At 35.8% G+C, this 22248-nt stretch overlaps 1 protein-coding gene across 5 annotated transcripts in view; it reads right to left on the bottom strand.

Moving 5' to 3' along the window:
* palld (palladin, cytoskeletal associated protein) overlaps positions 1–22248 on the bottom strand; it is an 82248-nt gene that overhangs the window by 29439 nt on the left and 30561 nt on the right. For 4 of the 5 annotated variants that reach the window (XM_058756437.1, XM_058756439.1, XM_058756440.1 and 1 more), the window contains 9 exons: positions 16351–16526; positions 14558–14624; positions 12506–12623; positions 12159–12227; positions 11313–11454; positions 10195–10218; positions 9141–9260; positions 6857–7238; positions 3901–3936 (listed from right to left, as the gene is read on the bottom strand). In XM_058756437.1, the coding sequence (XP_058612420.1) occupies positions 3901–3936; positions 6857–7238; positions 9141–9260; positions 10195–10218; positions 11313–11454; positions 12159–12227; positions 12506–12623; positions 14558–14624; positions 16351–16526 (1134 nt within the window). The remainder of the gene's footprint in view (positions 1–3900; positions 3937–6856; positions 7239–9140; positions 9261–10194; positions 10219–11312; positions 11455–12158; positions 12228–12505; positions 12624–14557; positions 14625–16350; positions 16527–22248) is intronic. The other variant, XM_058756438.1, reaches the window with a different exon arrangement.

Raw genomic sequence — 22248 nt, 5'->3', positions numbered from 1 at the left:
GCATGAAGACAGCAATACAAGCACTTCAGCCAGGATTAAAGACTTCCTTTCTCATCTGTTATTCTCTCTGTCTCGCTCTTTATCTCTGTATCTCTCACTCTAATCTACTTTTGCCACCATGGCAATCCACTAATCCAGAATAGACTAAAATCCTCACAGTTTCGGTGAGTAATCGTTTAAATATAAACACATAATGAATAAGGAGGTAAATTATTGCATCATTTACTTCAAAGAGACTTCCTAGGAGACATTCTGCGTCTGTCTGGCTCACAGACATCTGATGAAGTAGGGTGTGGAATTCTGGCTCATCAGGTCATGACCTCTGAGCCAATATGGTGCATTTATACATCACAGGCCGGTTCTTTTGTCACGGGAAGGAAAGGATTATTGTCTGTCTTGGCTGACTTTGGTGTGGCTCTGACAGAAGTAGACACCATTTACTTCCTGGAAGAATGTAAAAGGGTCTGCTGTACCCCTCACCTCACCCTTCATTCGTTTCTAACACTGATTCAGAAAATAAAGTTAGCAAAAAATTATTCACCGTCACAGATGTTTGATCTCAAATCTCATGAGAGTAACATGACGACGTAATATATCTTACATTTCTCAAATCTCAAAACCACCCCATAACTGGAGCAAAAGAGTTATTATTTATAGTGATTGTGTATAGCAAAAGCATCGTGCTGATTTAAACTACAAATATGTGCCTTTGAATATTTTTGAAAATATTTATATTGACTGGTTGTAGAATGCATTTTCCGCAGAAGTATTGTATATAAAGTAGTATATAATTTTTTCAGGATTCCTTGATGAATAGATAAATATCAATTTGATCAATTTCATGTGTCCTTGCTGAATGAAAGCATTAATTGCTTTGAATTAAAAAAATAAAGAAAGAAAAGAAAACTTTTGAATGGTAGAGTATATATAATATATAAAGTTGTGATTTAAACCAGAGTCCCCTTGCACATTAACCAACTTTTTTCTTCAGTCATGTCTTATCTCGCCTAGTGGTATATAGTCTTTGCCAGCTGGTATCAGAACACTTTGCTTACTTACTTCTCAAGAATCTTCAGATATTGTGAGTGGTGGTATCGCATAACCACTACCATGCTGATGCCAAGAAAAGAATCCAAAACCAAACAGACAGTACATTTACAAAAACATATCCTGTGTTCTCATGAAGGAAGAATTAATGTTAATTTGATCCAATGAAAAAAAGAAGATTTTCCGAAGGCTCTCGCACTCACACAAACCTACAGCACAAATATATTATAATCCAGCTTTAATTCAAAGGGGCTTTGTGAAATGTCTCACTATGATTGCACACACATTCATCAACCTGTACAGCTGATATCAGACACCGCCTGCTGAGTATCTTTAATTTATCATACACACAAAAATACATACTTAAAATGTACATACGTGACAGCACGTATACCCTAGAGCATAACGCAGACAGTCTTCTCACTTTCTCTCTCTGTGTCTCTTTACAAGCTCCAGGTGTTATCATTTCAGTGTGGTATGGACTTTACACACTGTGAAGCATGTTCTCGTAAAACCCCTGTGATTTCAGCCCACCAAGCTCGTAAATCAGAGGTGCACATAACCATCTCTCGCTTACACAGATGCTCCTCTGAAAATAAAACCTCAGCTGTAACAGGGATTTAGTTGTTCAGATAAAATGTCACAAATTGAGTAATGTGCTTAATTTTTATATGCCATATTCTCCTCAGAATTGACCCACAAAGCCTTTCCTCTGGGTTGACTGCAGGTTGACGCCCACCAAACACCCTGTTCGTTCACACCTTCCTCTGTTTCTGTCTATCTCTCTCTGTCCCTTCCTGTGCTGAAGGACACTGGGCCCTGTCTATATCACAAGGGCCCTCCTGCTCCCACCAAAGTCTGCCAAAACACACTGCGCAGTTTCCTGTATGGCGTGTATAGCCACAGGGCGTAGCGTCAGTGGCATGAAGGGTGAACAAGGGATCAAGTGTGAAAAGATCTGAACATGTTAATCAAACTGCACAGTGCAAAGGTGTTAAACGATGAAGGATGTTCACTCAACACTTGGTTAGAACAATGAACAAGCACCCACCAAATGCCCCACCAACATAAGTTCAAATAAGTTTAATGAATGTCAGCTGAGTTGGCTTCTTTCTGTGAGTCTTGCATTTAGTTCGGCACTGAATGTCTTAAAACGGTTAAATTTGGGTGAAAGATCACTTTTTAGTAGGAGACCTCTTCAAATGTTCAAATTATGAAAATTAAAGGATAGTTCACCCAAAATGAAAATTCTGTCATCATATACTCACCTCATGTTGTTCTAAACCTGTTTGACTTTGTTTCTTCTGTGGAACACAATATATATATATATATATATATATATATATATATATTTGTCTATATGCAATTCTAACAAATATGGACTGGAGCTTTCCAGTTTCAAGAACATTCAACTTGTGTGCTATATGATAAATCTTCAAAAATCACACAATAACTTAATATGGCGAACGGACTGAATTTAAAACATTATTCACTGATTCACAGAGAACTGACCTTGACATCTGTATCCATCCGATTTTTTATGAAATTATTAACTCTTTGTGAATAAAACATTGTTACAAATGTTACAGTAAGTAACATTTTTTGGTCTGTTAATGACACAAAATTGTAATATGACTTCCTAAGACTCATAATATAGTGGATAAGTCATATTTTATTATACTTTCAAGATGCCCTTTTGTCAGTTTGGAGCTTGACCCCAGTCCTCATTCATTTTCATTATATGGAAAAAAGTGAAAAGAATATGTTTCAGAAATGTACCTTTTGTGTTGGACGGAAGAAATTAAGTCAGTTTGGAACGACATGAGGGTGAGGAAACTATGACAAACCTTTCATTTTTGGGTAAAATGTTCAAGACAAGATATATAAAGGGAGGAAAGGCTGAGAAAAGAAAAACATATTTGCAAGCAAGCAATTGTTCCAAAATAAAGACTTTTAGTATGCAGCAACAGATTGATTTTATTTTATATGACATGCATCGTATCAAAACAATGTTGTAGTGCCAGCAAAAGCCCAAGGCCCGTCGCTGAAACGTGAAATGTGAGACCAGGTGAAGTTTATCACCCTTTTACTAGTTTACCAAAAGAACATGACCGGAGCTGTAAACTCATACTTTCCACTCATTCTCTAATTGCTTTTCAGCAAACAACATAATCACAGATGTAATTGATAAATCACCGTAACGCTGAAATAAAGTTGAACTAAAGGAGAATTCAGATCACAGGGGACCTGTAAAAGATAAACGTCAGCAGCTACAACGTGACCTTAAATTCCCACTTCATCATTTTATTAAAAGCACCAATGTGAACAGCGAGTTATGGGAATATCCAAAGGAAATCAGCTGGAATGTGTAAACGGATTGGAGGGTCAGAAGGCAGGGTTCAGGTCTGGTTGTACCTGGAGGATGCAGAGGGACGATAACCTGCCACACAGCATGCAGAAATGACCCCTGGGTAATTGTACAATTATGAAATTCCTGTTTTTACAACCAAATGACAAGGTGAAGTGACTAGTTCTGGGTAGAAAGCAGTGGGACGGTGTGTTATTCGATGGTGGAGGAGGGTCTTACTACCTGCTCCCTGCTGTGTTGTTTCTAGCGTTTGATTTGTGACGTTACAGTGGAAAATCTTTTGGGGAAGCAGCTTTTTATGGCAATAATTTGCAAAAGCTCAAGCAAAGACAGTGTTTTGCCAAACGGCATGCCATTTAAACCTCAACTTGGACCTCATCCATGACAAGAAACAATTTTCCTTTCATAGCTATCACATGCCCGTCAAACCCACGCACATATGCGTTATTCACACTCAGGTTGCATTAACCTATTCTTTGTTTTACCTTTCATTTGAGAGGTCGTCTGCTTGCTCATTTGATCTGGAATCACAGAACGAATGGGGAAATGTATGGAGAAAAGTCACGGGTAAAACCACAAGTACTAAATGTTGCCCTGTATTCCCGGTACAGCATGTATACAATGCAAAGCTTTCCATTTACATGATTTATTATACACTAACTAGAATGCACACAATTGACTTTTTTCTCTTTCTTCCCAACATCCACCCACTAAACACACACACATGCTATGTTTCCAGGGTTGTAAAGGAGGCAAGGCATCTGAATCAATCAGAAATCAGTCAATAACCACAGAGACAAAAAGCTTGAATAGTATTTTCAAACAAATAAGTAGGTGTGTGACCACAAGAGCCTAATGTCACATTCACACACACAAACTTCAATGCCACGCATAATCCAGACAAGATTACAGAGCTAAACTACATTTATATATATGTATATATGAGACTGACTCTGCCTAGAGTCAACAAAGAGTCCCTCCCTCTTAGACACTTTTGCTTTCATGTTGCTGCAATTCACGTGTTTATGAATCTGCAATTTCATCCTTTGATCGCAGCCAGAATAAAAGCTCATATAACAATGCTTGTTTACTTTGCTGTAGACAAAACTATTGATTAAAATGTTAAATGTTATGTCGCATTAAGGTTCCCTTTAATAAAGGGTTTATAAAGGTGTTTTTAAATGACTAATAACTCACTTACAAATGCATTATAAATCATTGATAAGCAGTTACAACTGAATGAATAAAAAAGGTGATTTCAACGCAATTCCTGCCAAATAGTGAGCCATTTTTAAGTCACATGTTATAAATGCTTAATAAATACATTTGCTCATAATTATTTCACTCAAATCCACATTTCAGCCTATTCCGACTATTTCAGCCAGATTAATTTGTATCAGAAATTACTAAAAAATGAGATCACTGTTCTTCTCACTACACGATTGTCTGAGGTAGCATAGTTGCTGTTGTGTGCATACTACAGATCTTTTTTTTTCTTCCTTTTTTCAAAGTTAACTGTTGGTGAGTGAAAATTGGGGCTAAAGTCAAGCAGTCTGTACCTGGGCAGAGGCTGTTTTGTGAAACTTTTGCACTGATTCATTAAAAAGAATCTGTTCATAAGAGTAATTTTTTCGCAAATCATACATGAAAGTTCACACTGTTTGCCACTGCGTTCAGGAAACACCGGCACACGCTTTTATGAGATGAAATCTGACAAACTTGCATATGGATCTTTTCCTGTAGTTTGTAGTTGCAGTCTGGAGCTCTTAGAACTAGTACATCTTGGAGGGTCACCGTAACTAATCACAGGCATGTAGGTTCTGGATTTCCCTTCATGTTAATGTTGTACCAAGGTTAAGTGTACTTAACCTTATCGTGACCCTAAACTTAGGGATGCTGTCTTTAAAAACTGTAACAGTTCTAGTTAGAGTCAAATTTCACCTAGTGAGTAATCTACAGCCAACTACCTTCAGGCACTGAACAGCACACCTAAATCCACAGTCAGATCAGTGCTGACACAAAACATATCACTACAACTGATGATAAATGATAGTGTAGTATCGGATACATCCAATACTAAAGCAAATGATCCCTCTGAAATCCAACTGAGTCATAGCACAACTGCTAACACATATGCAAACACACGTACCACACACATCACCCAGTGATTTATGGCACGCAGCAATGCCCGGCCTCTGACATGGTGATAAAGGGACGGAATGCATTTGTTCCTAAGTGGGGTTTTCCCATTAAACCACCTACTGACATACGCAGGCAGCTGGGGGCTGTACTGTACATCACCACAGAAACACTGGTAAACTTTACCCCTTTAGATTATACCCTACACTCTCAGAAATAAAGGTACAAAAGCTGTCACTGGGGCGGTACCTTTTCAAAAGGTACATGTTTGTACCTAAAGGGTCCATTTTGGTACCTTAAAGGTACATATTAGTACTTAAAGTGTACATATTTTGAAAAGGTACCGCCCCAGTGACAGCTTTTGTACCTTTATTTCTGAGAGTGTAGTTCGATGCTGGTAGGGTATAATAAAAATATGGCTTATATATAGGGTATAATACTTTCATATTATATAATATGCCGAATGCTGCACGTCAAATAGATAATATGTCTGAATATGCAGTGTTCATAAAGAAATACCCAGATGACATATTCTGCATCTGATGGACATTATACTATCCCATGAGGCCACAGAACAGTGGTCATCACATTAGGTAAATGGCAGAAAACAGCAACACATCCTAACGTCATAGGTCAAATAACAATGGCATTATGGTAAATTGTATTCATAATAAACTCCTGCATACTTACATACTATACAGTACACTACCATTTAAAAAATTTGGGTTCAGTAAGATTTTTAATGTTTTTGAAAGAAGTCTCGTCTGCTCACCAAAGCTGCACTGTAAAAAGTGATAAGTTGACTTAACTTAAAAAAAAATTTAAGACACCCGTTGCCTTAAAATTATTAAGCAAATAATAATTTTAAAAAAAGGTTACGAGAACATTATAAATGTCTTTACTGTCACTTTTGATAAATTAATTGTGTCCTCATTGAATAACCATTCATTTCTTAAAAAAATCTATCTTGACCCCAACATTTTGAAAGGTAGTGTACTTTTATTTCATTGAATGCAGTACAAACTGAATTCATAGAGGAAGCTTTTTTCACACATTAGGCAGTATCAGTGTTAGTGGGAGGGACATTCTCATTCTAGAAAGCATTTGATTGGATGAAAATCTGTCTAGTGCAGGATGAGTCACCAGCATTTTGGTCCATTTTCCCTGAAAGACACTGTAAATTTATAATGCATTTATCTGCAAAATGTGAACTCTTGCACTAGCGTATGGACGGATTCAAAGCTAAAAGACTTCATAAATACACGGTTGTGATGATGTACAGGATTCAACCGCAGTACTCACAGTTTAGGTTTGGGTTTGGTGGGGAGAGGTGGAGCCTTAACCGCTGAAGGCGATGGAGGCAGAGCCGCTGTTTCCTTCACACTTGAAGGTGACTGTAGACTCTCATCTGGTGGCTTGTTTAAGGCCTGACCATTTTGTAGAGGTTTGTCGGGAACACTCTCCTGAGGCTCTTTATCTGCGGAGACCTGAACAGGCAGCGCGGTGACGCTGGGCCAGATGTCCAGCTCATTGATCTGGAAGGCCTCAGCACTCGGCGGGGTTTTGGGCGGGACTTCCAACAAACTAATCTCAGTTGGTGGAGGAGGTGGAGGCGGGAATGATTGGTTGTCCTCAAACACACTGTCATCCCCAGATACGCCATTGCTGGGCAACTCTTCAGCAACTAGAAATCCAAGATAACAGAAGACATAGTACAGTTCATTATAGGGTGAGAACAGATTTCTTTCCCTATTAAGTGGGTGATGAAATCCAGTTGGTCCACGTCACAGTGCACTTCAGTGGAAATACAGAAGGAAATATTGGGTCTATGAGTAATCGGGGAAATCAGATCATAATTTCGTCATTGTTGAACAATCAGTTTTTACAACACTTTAACAATCATTGCAAAATGCTGAAACACACCTGCAACGGAAGAAAACTTAACTACCCATAATCCTGGATAAACTGTTAATCCACAGCCAAAACCTAATCCAAACCTATATCAGACATGAAATCTGACTGAGATTGTCTCAGATTTACTTAAATGGCTCAATAGTAAACTTAAGGCTTAAGGACTCCTGGAAATATAAGTACACCCACTCCATCATGCAGTATAAACATTCATGCCTCTCCTGTCTTTGCCATGTGACACACAGCTATCAGCACATACTGTATCCTCTCTCCTCACCCACACTCTGATCCTGGAGTGTTGTGGATAGGATGTGGCTGGTCGGCCTCATGCAATTGACATGTTTTCAAGATGAACTACAGTGGGCCCCATAAAATGTCATCGAACGATCACAGATGGAGTTGCTATGCCTTTTTTGGAAAGGGCATTTTAGTTTTTTGTTACTGCTTTGTAAATAAAGTCATTACGATTCCTGTGTTACATCACTTATTTACTACTTAAATTTGAGAGCATGCTGAGGTTTATCCTTTGGCCTTCTTTTAACTCATGTCATATTACATATTACACTCAAACAAAAGAATACTGGACTCAGGTCATAAACAGGTTTGTGTAAAACGCTTTTGTAAACATCAATACAAGATATATTCTAAAAAAGTCTTTATTTAAAAAAATATTCTTTCTTCATTATGAAAATTCTGTAAAAATACATACTACTGTTCAGAAGTTTGGGGTTAGTAAGATTATTTATACATTTATTCACTGATAACTGATTTTTTTTATTATTGTTTTACTTTCTTTTTATCAAAGAATCCTGAAAAACAAGTCTCAAATTTTCCACAAAATTGTTAAGCTGTACAATATTTTTGCAAAATTACTATTAATAAGAAATGTTTCTTAATATCCATATTAGGATATTAGAATGATTTCTAAAGATTCATGAGAGACTGAAGACTGAAAGTTTAGCTTTGCCATAACAATAAAATTATTTATTGATTGATTAATTAATTGAGAGAGACTTCTTTGGAAAACATAAACATTTTTTTTTTTTAAACCTCACTGACCCCAAACATTTGATTGGTTGTGTATAAACTAGTGCTGTCAAACGATTAATCGCATCCAAAATAAAAGTTTTTGTTTACATAATATATATGTGTGTACTGTGTATATTTATTAAGTATATATAAATACACACACATTTCATGTATATATTTAAGAAAAAATATGTTATGTTTATATATTAAATAAATTCATACATTATATAATTTATATGAATATAAATATATACATGTAAATATTTTAAAAATATGTGCTGTATGTGTGTGTTTTTATATATACATAATAAAAAAATAAAAAATAATATATATATATATATATACATAATAAATATACACACTACACACACATATATTGTAATACATATATTATGTAAACAAAAACTTTTATTTTTGATTCGATTAATCGCGATTAATCAATTGACAGCACTAGTACATACTTATATAAGACAGACGTTTGCTATATATTACACTGTTTTATAATTGATTTTCTTTTCTTACATGAACATGGTTCTTTAAATGTGAACCTCTTTATGCACCAATATATCACCGGGCAACTTACATATTTACATTACCATGAACTTTGATCTCAGATATAGTTATTGTAGATACAGTGTAAACAAACCTGGGGTGACAGTGAGTTGTGCCATGCTATTATCCGAGCCGTATTGGTTGGTTGCAGTGCAGCAAAACAGACCTCCGTCTTCAGGGAATGCCTCTGCAATCACCAACGTACAGATTTCCTCTGCAAGACCAATCACAGGAGCCATCAATTACAGAGTCATCAATATCACAAGCAAAACCAGACTAGAAATTAATTTAATCAATTACACAGTGACACACACATAAGCTTAAACCATTCAAATGAATTTGCTAGCTACTATAACTGCCCAGTTTTACAACATAATCTATTGCTGCAATGGGGCATCCAACAATGCTTTTCCCAGAGATATGAGAATTGCATAAATATTTCCTGTAATGAGGGAGGGATGTAGACAGATGATAGACAATTAAATAGACAGGTGTGGTGAATCTAGACAGGTAATTGGTGGTTACAGAGGTGATTCAATAGAAGAGAGAAGTCTACTGCGGCAGACAGAGGCTGTGTCTCATTCCTTTTCCATATTTCCTACGAGGTGATTCAGTGAATTGTGAACACCAATTCAGTCACTAGCAAGGGCCTTGATCACTAAACATTGAGACAGTGATGACTCAATTACCCGCGACACCATTACAAATGACGAGGCTCATATTAAAATGTAGGTGGTATTTGTCAACAAATATTGTTTTATTACTTTCATTCGTTTATCATGCATATTCGCTGTCACTGTTAAAATGAACAAAACCATTATATGAACTACTGAACTAGTGAACAGACTGAGACATATCCAAAGATAGATGCGAGAGTTAAAAGGTGAGCCATAAACATGTACCGATAAGTGAAAGTATGTGACTCATAAGCGGTGTTGACATGCATGTATCCTGTTCATTTGTTTTGTTAATCAGAGATTTTCGAGTCATATCTCGTCCAAACGGCATATTGCATTGTTTTGATGTCACAAATGTTGGGCTTACAGAGAATTATTATCTTGATAAATCCATATGTACACATGTATCTGGAGGAAAGTGTTTTATGAATAAGAGGAGTGGAAAGTAGAAGCAGGAGTAAAAAAACTCACCGGGTTCTGCTGCTGATCTTGGCTCTGATGAAAAAGCGATATGGGAATTAAGAGAGAAACACAAACACTATGACAAATCACTAGTTATCAGTCTACCAATAAACCAAACATAGTAATTGTATTCATAATGTATTCATTTTGTTTCAAACCCAGATGACTTACTTTTTTGTAAATTTATCATAAACATATTTTTAAAAATGTTTCCTTATACAAGTCATACAAGGGTGAGTAAATTATAAAAGAATTTTCATTTTACGGGTGACCTCTTCAATTTAAAGGTGCATTCAGTAGTTTGGTGCTATTTTAAACACAATAACAAATGAATTGTGTTTTTATGAGTCATCTGAATGGTGTACACTGACATGAGATGATGACTGAACTCATAATAGCCAACTAGCTATTATTCCACCCACATATTTTTATACATAATTTTGGGTTATCGCATACAAAAGATAAAAATAAAAATGCTGACAGAAAACGTCAAGACCTTAAATCTTAAAATGTGAATAAAAAACTTTTAACAAATAAATTCCCTGATTCAAGGAAAAAAATGGATTTTGCTCTGAAATATATGAGCAAAACCCTGTCATTAAACTGATTTGGTATAATTACCTCCCAGAACTGTCTCTCACGATTACGTTCCCACACATCAGGTACTGCCAAACGCAAGATAACATGACATGATAGTGTTTGTCACTATGATTTATTATGTCAGTTTCCCAGGAAATTACGTTGTTCACGTCAGACTAAATTTGTGCTTTATTCGCAAATATTCCACATAAATTAAATTCATAAATTTGGATGAAAAAAGTAGCGTGTTATCCCTGTCTGCATCTGTTGGCTTTGTTCAGCGCTTGTTTTTGCCAATTAAATATGATGCATTTACTGGATCTTGGAATGTCTGAAAAGTGACGTATTGGAATCCATGTCTGTTGGTGTAGTGTGAAGTGGCCTTAAAAAGCACTAGTATACATGTAATTTACATAAAACTCAGTGTCGATATATGACAGCCCAGCATTCAACAATGTTGTAATTAAAATACATGAAGAACAGCAATTCTAACACTTGCTAAAGAACTACTGAATGCCTCTTTAAATTGCTCTCTGAGTTTCTCTTACTCTTCTGCAGGATGCGGAAGTCAGGGGAGTCCTGGATCTCCTTGCCCTCTCGAAACCACTGAACCTGCAGAGGAAGACTACCTCTCACACGGCACTCCAAAACCACCACCTGACCTTCAGATGCCTGCGCATCCTGCAACATCTACAGAGCAAGAGAACCACAGGTTAACACTGCAAAAACAGACCGAGAGGTAAACAAAGGGAAAGAGAACAGACAGATGAATGTAAAAACTGAAGAGGCAGATGAAAAGGTATACAACCACTAATTCTGCTCTTTCTTCATCACCTCTTTCATTCTCAAGTACATACTCTTTCAGACTGACGACATAACAGACATAGAGGCAAGAAGCTGTCAGCAACCCATAAAAATAAAAAGGCGAAGAGTAGTTTGTTTATACATGTGTGTGTGAGTTGCTTTCTGTTGTGTGTTCGCTCTCTTTGAAGCTTTGTGTGAGTGTGTGTAGCATGCTTGTGGTTACACGTGACACGTTATAGGTTTATTTAAAGTTCAAGTCAAGAAGAATGTCTATACAAACTAGCCATTTTATTTGTGTGCCTGTTTGTTTAGGACTATGATGATGACACGAAACCATCTATTATAAAAAGGCTCATCTTCTCATTAGAAGATTAAAGTCTCTCAGATGAAAGACAGAATGGGATAATGGAGCGGGGGGGCTAAAAACTTTTTTCTTTAAGGAGGTGGAAAATGATTTAGCACACTAAGCAAACATAGCAGAATGATTTGGAAAAGCTCATACAAAGACTAATCCATCCATTTCTCAAAATATGTGTGTGTTTTTGAATGCTGCTAGAGATGTTTGTATCTGTGTGTGGCCGTGTCATTACCTTAGTAAAGGTAGGGGGCGCTTTAACAGGAGCATCACCAGCATAGAGTGAAGAAACTGGACTCTGGACCTGACAGAGAGAGAAAGAAAGAGAGACAATGTGTGGTTATTATGGATCTTTCCAGAGAGCGCAAGTTTTTATAAGTCTATCTGCTGTTGACATTCCTGATGAGTCTTACAGACATATTTGTGCATGTGTCTATTTCTCTGTCATTGTAGTAGATAACTTATACTAGCTTGCTAACTTTACAAACTTATTTCTCGGTTTAAGGATTTATTCTTGCAGCACCCTATAGTATGCAGTTTCAGTGCCAAAATAGAGGTATAGTCTGTGAGTGTATTTCTTACTCTCTGTGGTGTGGTAGAAAGCGGCTGGACCAGTGTGGAGCGATGAGGTTGGGCCTCTGGGCTCTTTGGTGACGATGTGTGTATCGTCAAAGAAACTGAGCTGGTTTTTCTCTGAGCCCTGCATGAGAGAAAATATTAGCAACACTAAAACATAATCATCAACAATACAAAGTCATCCTTTAAGACAACATTTAGATATAAAGTAAACAACATTTCTCTCATCTTGCAATATTCATGTACATTTGAACCAAAAAAAAAAAATAGAGCTTGTGATTGAAAGAAACGGGTATTTTGAGTTATCCTGGCTGAAAGTTGAAAACATTTTGTCAAGCAATGACAAATGAATCAATCTTTTTGCTCTGTCACAGTCCATTAAAATTTCTTCAAGTGAAGTTACATTTTTATTATATGTGACCCAGTTTAGGGTCACATATAACAAACCAAGCAAAAATATAGAAACAGCTGGGTTATATTTTGCCTCAGAATAAATCAGTGGTCAGAATTTGTTTCATTGCTGGTCAGGGTTATTATATTTCACTAAAACTGAAAACCATTCATCTATCCATCCATCCATTTCCAAACTGCTTTATCCTCTGCAGGGTCACAGGAGGCTGGAACCTATTTCAGCATTTTGGGCCACAGGCATCTCAGGCCATCCTGAATGAATGGTCAGTCCATCTCAGGGCCCACACACATTCACACACTCACCAACAGGCAATTTAGAGTGTTCAATTCACCTATGCTGCATGTGTTTGGATTGTAGGGGAAAACCGAGATAAAGCTAAAACCATAGAAGCATTTTTGTTACTTATAAATAAATAAATAAAATGAATGTTATGAACTAAAACAAAATAAAATAAAATAACAACTTAAATATTTTATTTCAACTAGTTGCCAAGGCAACATTTCTATTTTTTTTTTTCAGTTTAATTTTTTTAGTTTAAATGTATCAACTTGATGTACTAAAATATCTAAAACAAAAACTAAATTAAAAAAAAAGAGAAAAAACTTAACAGACTTAAAAATAACACAAATACAACAAAGTTACAAAAACTTTAACTAAAATTTAAATTAAAATGGAAAATATAAAAATAAAAACATTCAAAATATTAATTAAATCTATAATAATATCTCAATCATTTTAAAAACACTAGTGTTAGTAAAAAAAGATGTCTACTGTAATGTTTCTGATCTTTTTATAGTCCGGTGATTTTAATATAAAATTAAACTTTTGGAATCTTTGCCAGACTGAAAATGAGAGTGATATCCTATTTGAGCACATTAAAAAAGCTATATTCACTTCTATTGGGCGGATACAAGTTCATTTAAAGTCTTAACAGTGTTTTTAAAACATTAGGTAATTTAATTTAATTTAAAGTGAAAGTTTCCAACAGCAAATATATAGAAATATAAGTTAAAGACAAGTTAATAAATGCTATAATGTTGCAAATTGTTTACATTCTCTCTGTGTGGGGTAATTCCTTTCTAACACACACCAACTTACACACACACACACACACACACACACACGCGCGCGCGCGCGAGCATAGTGAAGTAATATCCACTCCACTGTGTGAATTTTCACTATGCAGTTTGCACCTTATAAATGACTTTGGAGCCAGTGAAAGCGTAATCCCAAATGGGTGCGATGATGTCACAGGAAACCAGAGCCAAGCTTTTAATAATTGTGTAAACAGAAAGGAAAGACTGATAGGCCAGTAGAGGCAAGAGATAACAGGAAGAGAAATAAGCGGATGAGTTCAGAGGTGACTGAAAAGAGTTCAAGCGATCACACAAATTAAGAAGATTAGGCAACATGATTCCTAAATTCCTGATTGATTATTGGCCTTCTAAGACAGCTTTGGCTGTTCTTTAAGGTCACTTCATTCCCAAACAACCTGCCATGTTCTTCAGGAGGAGCAATACAAACTTTCATGGCAGAGGATAAATTAGGGGCTATTAGATAATACATAGTCAGGGCCAGTTAAGATGAGGCCTGAGGTCAAAGGGTTAAAGGTCATGCGAGGAAGAACATGTTGAAAACACACATACTGTGGCATGGCTCCGGACCTAGACTTCGACACGGATCCTTCACCTTCTGAGTCTGAAGAAGAAGCACCTTTACGAATGAGAAAATGGAAGAGTAAAACATTCATTCTTGTTTAAAACATTGCACGCTGCCTTCCTTTTACTGCAAAATAGCATGAACGAAATCCAGTCATCTTTAATAGGAAATCACATGAACAGGAGTTTTGTATAAAGGTGAAAGTGCTCACTGAGCAGATTTCGCTCATGTTCACGTTAGTCACATGAATTGACCCGGCTGACCAACAGAAATCTACTCGATTTGAAAGTGACTTCTGTGTGAGCTGTAAATTCTTGATGGATTATTGGCCTTCAAAGACAGCCTAATGGCCTTGGCTATTAAGGTCAGTTCACACCCAAACAACCTGCCACATGCTTCAGGTTAGATAATAGGAACTTTTATGGCACTTGGTGAATTAGGGGCTATTAGATAATACATAGTTAGGGCCAGTTAAACTGTCAACTGAGGTCTAAGGTCAAAGGGTCAAAGGCCATATGAAGAAGAACCTGCAAGGATCCTTCACCTTATGAGTTTGACAATAAAGCATATTTACAGATTTTGATACTGCACCTTAATACTATTAAACATCATCTAATTTGAAAAATGGCTAACACTTTATAATAACTGCACGCTATGAATCATTAGGTAAGCATTAGTAAATAGTCAGCTCATCCTTTATAAAACATTGCTCCAACATTAATAGGCATTAGTAAGCAGTTTATAAATACAGCCTTGTTCTTGATTTATAAGCATATCTATTACAAATTTCTTAACTTTTTATTAACTATTAACTTTTCTGTTTGGAAGATAAATGAGCCTTTAAATGCTTTACAAGGTATAAATAGTCTTCACTTTAGATGAGCTCACAAAAATAGATGGCTGGCAACTACTAAATATTTTATAACTACCTGACTTCAATCATGAATTACAGCAGGAATATGCGTTAATAAAGCTTTTATTAACACACTGAGTAACTATTATCATGTGTCTACATAATAAGAATTATAAATGTACATTTAAATAGTTTATTAATCATTTACATATACTTTCTAAATGATCTTATGAACCACTGACAACTCCTAAATAACTTTTTTTAAATAACGTTATAATTTAGAAATGTTAAATTGATCATTAATAAAGTATGAAAATACAATTATTAAACATTATAGATATGCTCAAGAACAAAACATTTATAGCTGTATTTATAAACTGCTTACTAATGCCTATTAATGTTGGAACAATGCTTTATAAAGGATGAATTGGCTATTTACTAATGCTTAACTAATGATTCATAGTGTGCAATTATTATAAAGTGTTCCCCTTAAAAATTTAATTATTTTGTGGTACAGCAAGTAATTTTTTATATTTCATTTTAACTGCATGTAATAGTGTTGCTATATATTAATTTTTCATATTTATACACATTATAATACACATTATTTTTCTATTTCTCAACATTTATCCATTTGCTACTCTGCCAAAACCTTTTTTTAACCAGTATTGTTCCCAAGGTAATTTGAAGATAATTCTTAGCAGACAAAATATCTTGACTGAAGGTTATATTTAATACCCTATTGACAAACAGTTTTTTTTTTCTTAACTATAAACCACATTGCATTTATTAGACTTATACTTAAAACATAAAGAGAAAAAAAATACTTTCAAGTAAGTTTATCTTGTTTAAAGGATGATTAGATGTTTTATTACTTGGAGAAAAAAGACAAAAATACTGATCTAAAATTGATAACTATGACCTCACCTTCAATATAGACCTCTGCAGAGGTGTTGTCTGCTCCCAGTGCGTTGGAAGCTACACAGGTGTACCTGCCGGTGTCGTCTTCAAATGCTTCAGTTATCACCAGAGTGTGCAGGTCACCATCACGACAGATCTGGATATCAGGGCAGTGGTGCAGCTCCCGCCCCTCACAAAACCACCTGTCCAGTGGAAGAGAGAGGACGGCATGTCAATCAATGGGAGTACCCAATTATAGAGCTAATTGTTAACAAATGCAATGCAGTGCAAATATGCACTGATTTATCTCTCAAAATATGAATATTGCAATTGGGAGGAAATTACTAACCTATTAATCTCAAAAACTATCAAAAGCGTAGCTGTGGTGTATGTGTGAGAAAGAGGCAAAATAAATGTAAATGAAAGACTGAGATCATGTTTACTGTAAATCTACTGGCCACTTAGATGTCTGCAATCAATTTTCTCTTCCAGTCTCTTTGTGTGTTTCAATCTGTTATTACTAATCCCCGCCAAATCTCTCATCTGAGGGTGAGTCAGCTCTAAAGAGACTGAGTGCAGATTTCCCTCATTAGAGTGATATTTCCCAGCTCATCAACACTGCAGTGCTGTTTAAACCATATGATTCATTCTTTCATCAAAAAGAGTTTTATCAAAGGTTAAATACTGTGCTGGCAATCAAACATTTCAATGTTAAAAGTTAAGTATGGCTGTATCTGAAATTGCCCCTACAGTATATTCTCATCCATTATTCCTGAAAAATGCGTAGTATACACAAACAATAGGCAGTATAGTGTTTTATTTAGATTGTCAACTATTGCAAACTATTTTACCCATATAGCCTTTTCAAGTGTTACATGAATTGCAAGTAATCTCTATTTTCAGAATTCAGACACCACTACAAATTATACGTATATATATGTAAGGTTATAGGAGGTGATTTTTGAAAAAGCCTATAATTGCTGAATTTGCATACTTCGCTACTATATAGGTGAAACCCATATGGCAAAAAAGTATATTTTTTGTGGCCAAATGTATTTGAAATATATGCTAAATATATGTTGCAAACAGGGAAGCTCAATGAAATATATTTTTGAAATAGGAAAAATATTACCAATAAATACCAAAATATATTTCTAAATATATTTCTGGGGCATGAAAATGCATTTACTTGGACTGAAATATATAGAGGTCAAAATATACTTTTAAAAAATATATTTCTATATTTAAAATATATTTTCAAAAATATACAAAAAAAGGCCCAAAATATTATTGGTATAAAATATATTTACATAAATTCTGTGGCAGAAAAAAAAAAAACAGAATTGTGAGATGTAAACTGAATTCTGAAAAAAGAAGTCAGTATTACAAGATATAAACTCAGATTTGTGAAATTTAAACTCGGGGAAAAAATCAATATTAGAAAAAAATGTATATCTCACAAATCTGACTTTTTTCTCAGAATTGAGAGAAACAAAGACAGATTTGTGAAATATAAACTCAGAATTGCAAGGAAGAAAATCAGAATTATGTAATAAAAACTCTCAATTACCTTTTTTTTATTCTGTGGCAGAAATACTTTTCTATAAATATGGTAGGGTATTGTAATGTTAAAAGTAAACAAATATAAAATAAAAACATTAAACATATTTCCATTTTATCCGTGCTTTTCAAATAGTTCTGACAAAGCAAAGTACTAACAATTAATGTAAAATACTGAGCAGAATCTCTAAAATAGCTGAGCACAGAAATGTAAATCAGTGTGTCTCTGACAAGTATTGTCAAACAGTTTTGGTTACCTGTACTGTCAATGGAGGGGCAGAAACCACTCAAGTTGTGTTTTATGTTTCAGAGACCAGTTTTGTTGCTTAGTCATGACATTAAGCGATTCTCAGACAGGGAGGAATGTTTAGATTGATGTGTGTGCACAGCTGGAATATGACACATCAAACACTCACACACCTAAAGCAGGGACACCGCACTCCACTGTGACACACAGGTCTGGGAATCATAAAGTTTGCAGGGAAAGTCCTTTACTCACCACACACACACACACACCAAATGCAATTTCTGTTTCTATAAATCTGCTACTTGAGATGTCAATGTGTGTTTTAACCCCCCGAGGCATAAATATGAAAACTAATATACCAGTCTCGAGCACCTGTGAGTGTATGTTACGGGAAGCAACGACACACATACACACACATAAACACACAGTCTGGGTCACAGCAACTCTAAACCAAGCCTCCCCAATAATACATCATATTGTGCAATTCATTCAAGTTTTCTTTGTGCTCCAAGTGTCCCGAACCACTTTCATCCATTCATCCACCCTCACAGACATACAGACACACACACACACACACACACACACACACTTTAAAATGTGTCTGAAGTCGTCTGGAATGAATTCTGGTTTAGGCGCACAGCTGTTCATTCAGCTCGTCTCCGGATCTTAAAATACTCTGGGACATCATTAAGACTTCTATAAAGAATCCCAGCATTCCGGAGCCTGCTGAGTCCGTTTCATTCCATCCTGGCAGTCGAAGGCTTTATCCATTTTCTGCTTCATTCTCGTTACCAAATCAAGTTCCTTTGTCCATTAAAGGGATAGTTCACCCAAAAATGAAAATTCAACCTCATCTCATGTTGCTCCAAAGGCTTTGGTTAATCTTTGAAACACAAATAAAGCTATTTTAATGAAACCTGAAAGGGTTCAGGACAGGTAACCACAACTTAAAAATCCACAGAGTTTATAAAGCCACCTTAAAATTAATTCATATATGAATGCAGTTTAATCTTGTGAAGAGATACAGTCACTTTATATGATGAACAGGTTTAATTTAGGCTTTTTTTTTGTTTTGTTTTTTACATCTAATCAGTGATCGACTCATACATACAGTACAGTGCATATATAGTAAACACAGAAGCACGTGTGTGCATGACACACTAGAACAAACCTCAATGGTTCTAATGCATCATCATATAAATCATATCTCTACAGAAAACTTTACAGCCAGTTTGGATCAGTTCAAACTGTTTTGGTCACCTGTACTGTCAATGGAGGGACAGAAACCTCTCAGGTTGTGTTTTGTGTTTCAGAGATTAACCAAAGTCTTATGCATACGACATGAGGGTGAGGAAATTGTAGAATATTAATTTTGGGGTTAAATATTCCTTTAAATTTCTATCTGGTTTAGATCTGCTTCTTTTGTCTCTGCATTTGAAATCAGATCCCAAATATTGTTTCTTTCTCCAAGGCTATAAAAGTGAAGGATGTCTGTTACATTACAACTGAAATATCTGTTCTGTGTGCTTTTGTAAATGTTTAAAACCGTTAGAGTCACTTTAGAACACCTTTGTGAATCCTGGAAAGATTCCAAGACATTCCAAGGTTTGGCGGCTCCGTTTCTCACCCCTCTGCTGTTCACGGCTCGGACAACAGCACCTAATCTATCACTCATCCTCTTTGACTCGTCAGTACACACAGAAAGAACAGATAAGCTGCTTAAGCAAGTATGTCAACACATTATATCATATTTATGGATTCAAATGTTATTAACCATGTTCAGAACTGAGGGTTAACAGTTGATTTAATGGCATCAGATGAAACACGTTAAGTGTGCAGTGTTCAGTTCTCTATATTCATTTTTTCTTCTGTCTCTCCACCTCACAGGCTCATGCAAGCCTAAAACACTCATTATCTAGAGAGTGAGAGTTATGGCTGATTTTACGGTTCCAGGACAGGTGTGTGTCTGATTCACCACAGCATCAAACTAGCTTTTTGGTTCTGTGAGGGGGATTTTTCCCCTTAAGGATTATTGGTGGTTTAGATTCAATTCCAAAAACACAAAACACTTAATAAAACTAATTAAAGTTTGAGAAAATTGATGGCAGAAGAACATGTCTAAGGCTGGTGATTACATGTTGTAGAAAGTATATCTAACGGCTATAGTTTTCGGCAAACTGTATAATAATTATAATCAAGGTACAAGGATAGTAAAGGTGAATTTCTATTTCACTGGCAACTGGAATGTGATTTTTTATTTTATTTTCATCTATATTATTTTAAGGTAAATAGCTTGGGAAACTTTAGTATAGGGACCAATTCTCACTATTAACTAGTTGCTAGTTAGCATGCCTATTATTAACATATTGCCTGTTTATTAGTGATTATAAAGCACATAATCTGCATGCCCATATTCTACATCCCTAATCCTATCCAATACCTAAATTTAACAACTACCTTACTAACTATTAATAAGCAGCAAATTATGAGTTTATTGAGGCAAAAGTCATAGTTAATGGTTTGTTAATAGCGAGAATTGGACCTTAAAATAAAGTGTGACCATTGCTTGAGTTTTTTCCTATCTTAAATTACAGTTGCTAAATGTATAAATGTTAATAGAAAAGAGTGTGTCCCATGTGTTAAGGGGGAAGCTCATGACAGGACACGAGAGTGAACAGAGGCTCGGGTCATCTATGCCTGACAGCTGGAATTTGTCACATAAATCACAGTGACAGGCAGACATGTTGTGTTTGTTATATGGTGAAATCAGTCTACTTTCATTCTAAGACATTCTGCTTGTAAGACATCACTGTCATTGAGGTCAGGAAGCAGATTGAAACGTGCATTAGCTTGAGTCTGTGTGATCGCATTCAGATGGAGAAGCTTCTAATTGCTCGACTACAGCATCAAGTCCATGTGTTTCAGATCCTGCGTGAAGGCAAACGTTTTTTTGTGTGCTCTACCGCAACTACAGCAAAATTAAGCCCAGATCTGGCATCAAGGGCATCTGTAGTCTTCACCACTTCCTCACTCAATCTACAGCTATTCCCCCTCATTTGTCTTCATTATTAATTCTCTCTTCTCTTTTCTCGAGTTACCACTTTGTAAGCATATTTCAAGAACCGAGACTGGCTTTGAAACACTTTTGATGAACTGCCTGACAACTCAAACCCACAGCACATATTGCCATCTGGACCAAACACTTCACTATACATACAATATACTGTACATGTGTGTTCACTAAACTGCAAACTAGCCACTTACAACTTTCAGGAATACAGCTAATTTATCTCTATGCAGCTTTTCAGTTGAAATTAGTCAACCAACAAGCACTGGCCTGCACTGAAACAAAGATTTTCGGGGTTCAGTCCCATTCGCCTTCTTCCCAGAATGCACTGGGACAGAATAATTATTATGGTTGCATTGCTTAATCAATTACCAACATTCGATTTAGTTGTAATGAAGTACTTAATATTGAATAATTCTAATATCATACATAATTTTGATGCTTTAAAAGTGAAATTACGACTATAAAAATGGACTAAAAATGTGAAAACATTTAAATAATAAGAATTCAAAAATATACTTCTACTGCAATACATACATGAAATACATATGAAGTATAAAATACATACAGCTTAAGAAACACATGCAGTTTGTTACAAACCAGGCAAAGCAACTCAACATTTTAACATTTAATTTTGCTATGTAATGAAACAAATCTAGACTTTAAGATAAAGCCTGACTTTAGTGCCTTGTGCATGGATGCTAAAACTGCCTCAAAACACCCAATTCCATCTCTTATGGACTCTTGTCACCCAAATATGTTCTGAAATAAAGACCTCATTGCATTGCTTCATGACTACTTCATTGTGTTTGTCTACATCTCTGACCACAACTCACTAACAGACTGGAGAACCAGCTCATGAGCAGTCAGCCTCAGCGCCCTACAGGGAATTCTCCCCATCATCACATGGAATGACAAATGTGGCATATTTATTCAACCTTTTATGATTGAAAACAATTGACTGTCTTTTCAGAATCTCATGCCATGAGTGCCACGTTCAGGATGGCAGTAAAAAGGTAAAAAGACCCACTGAAGCAGTTAGACCAGCTTA

The sequence above is a fragment of the Onychostoma macrolepis genome, chromosome 20 (genome assembly GCF_012432095.1).
Source record: "Onychostoma macrolepis isolate SWU-2019 chromosome 20, ASM1243209v1, whole genome shotgun sequence".
Lineage (NCBI taxonomy): Eukaryota > Metazoa > Chordata > Actinopteri > Cypriniformes > Cyprinidae > Onychostoma > Onychostoma macrolepis.
The sequence above is the reverse complement of the archived record's forward strand: the minus strand, read 5'-3'. Positions and strand labels throughout refer to the sequence as shown.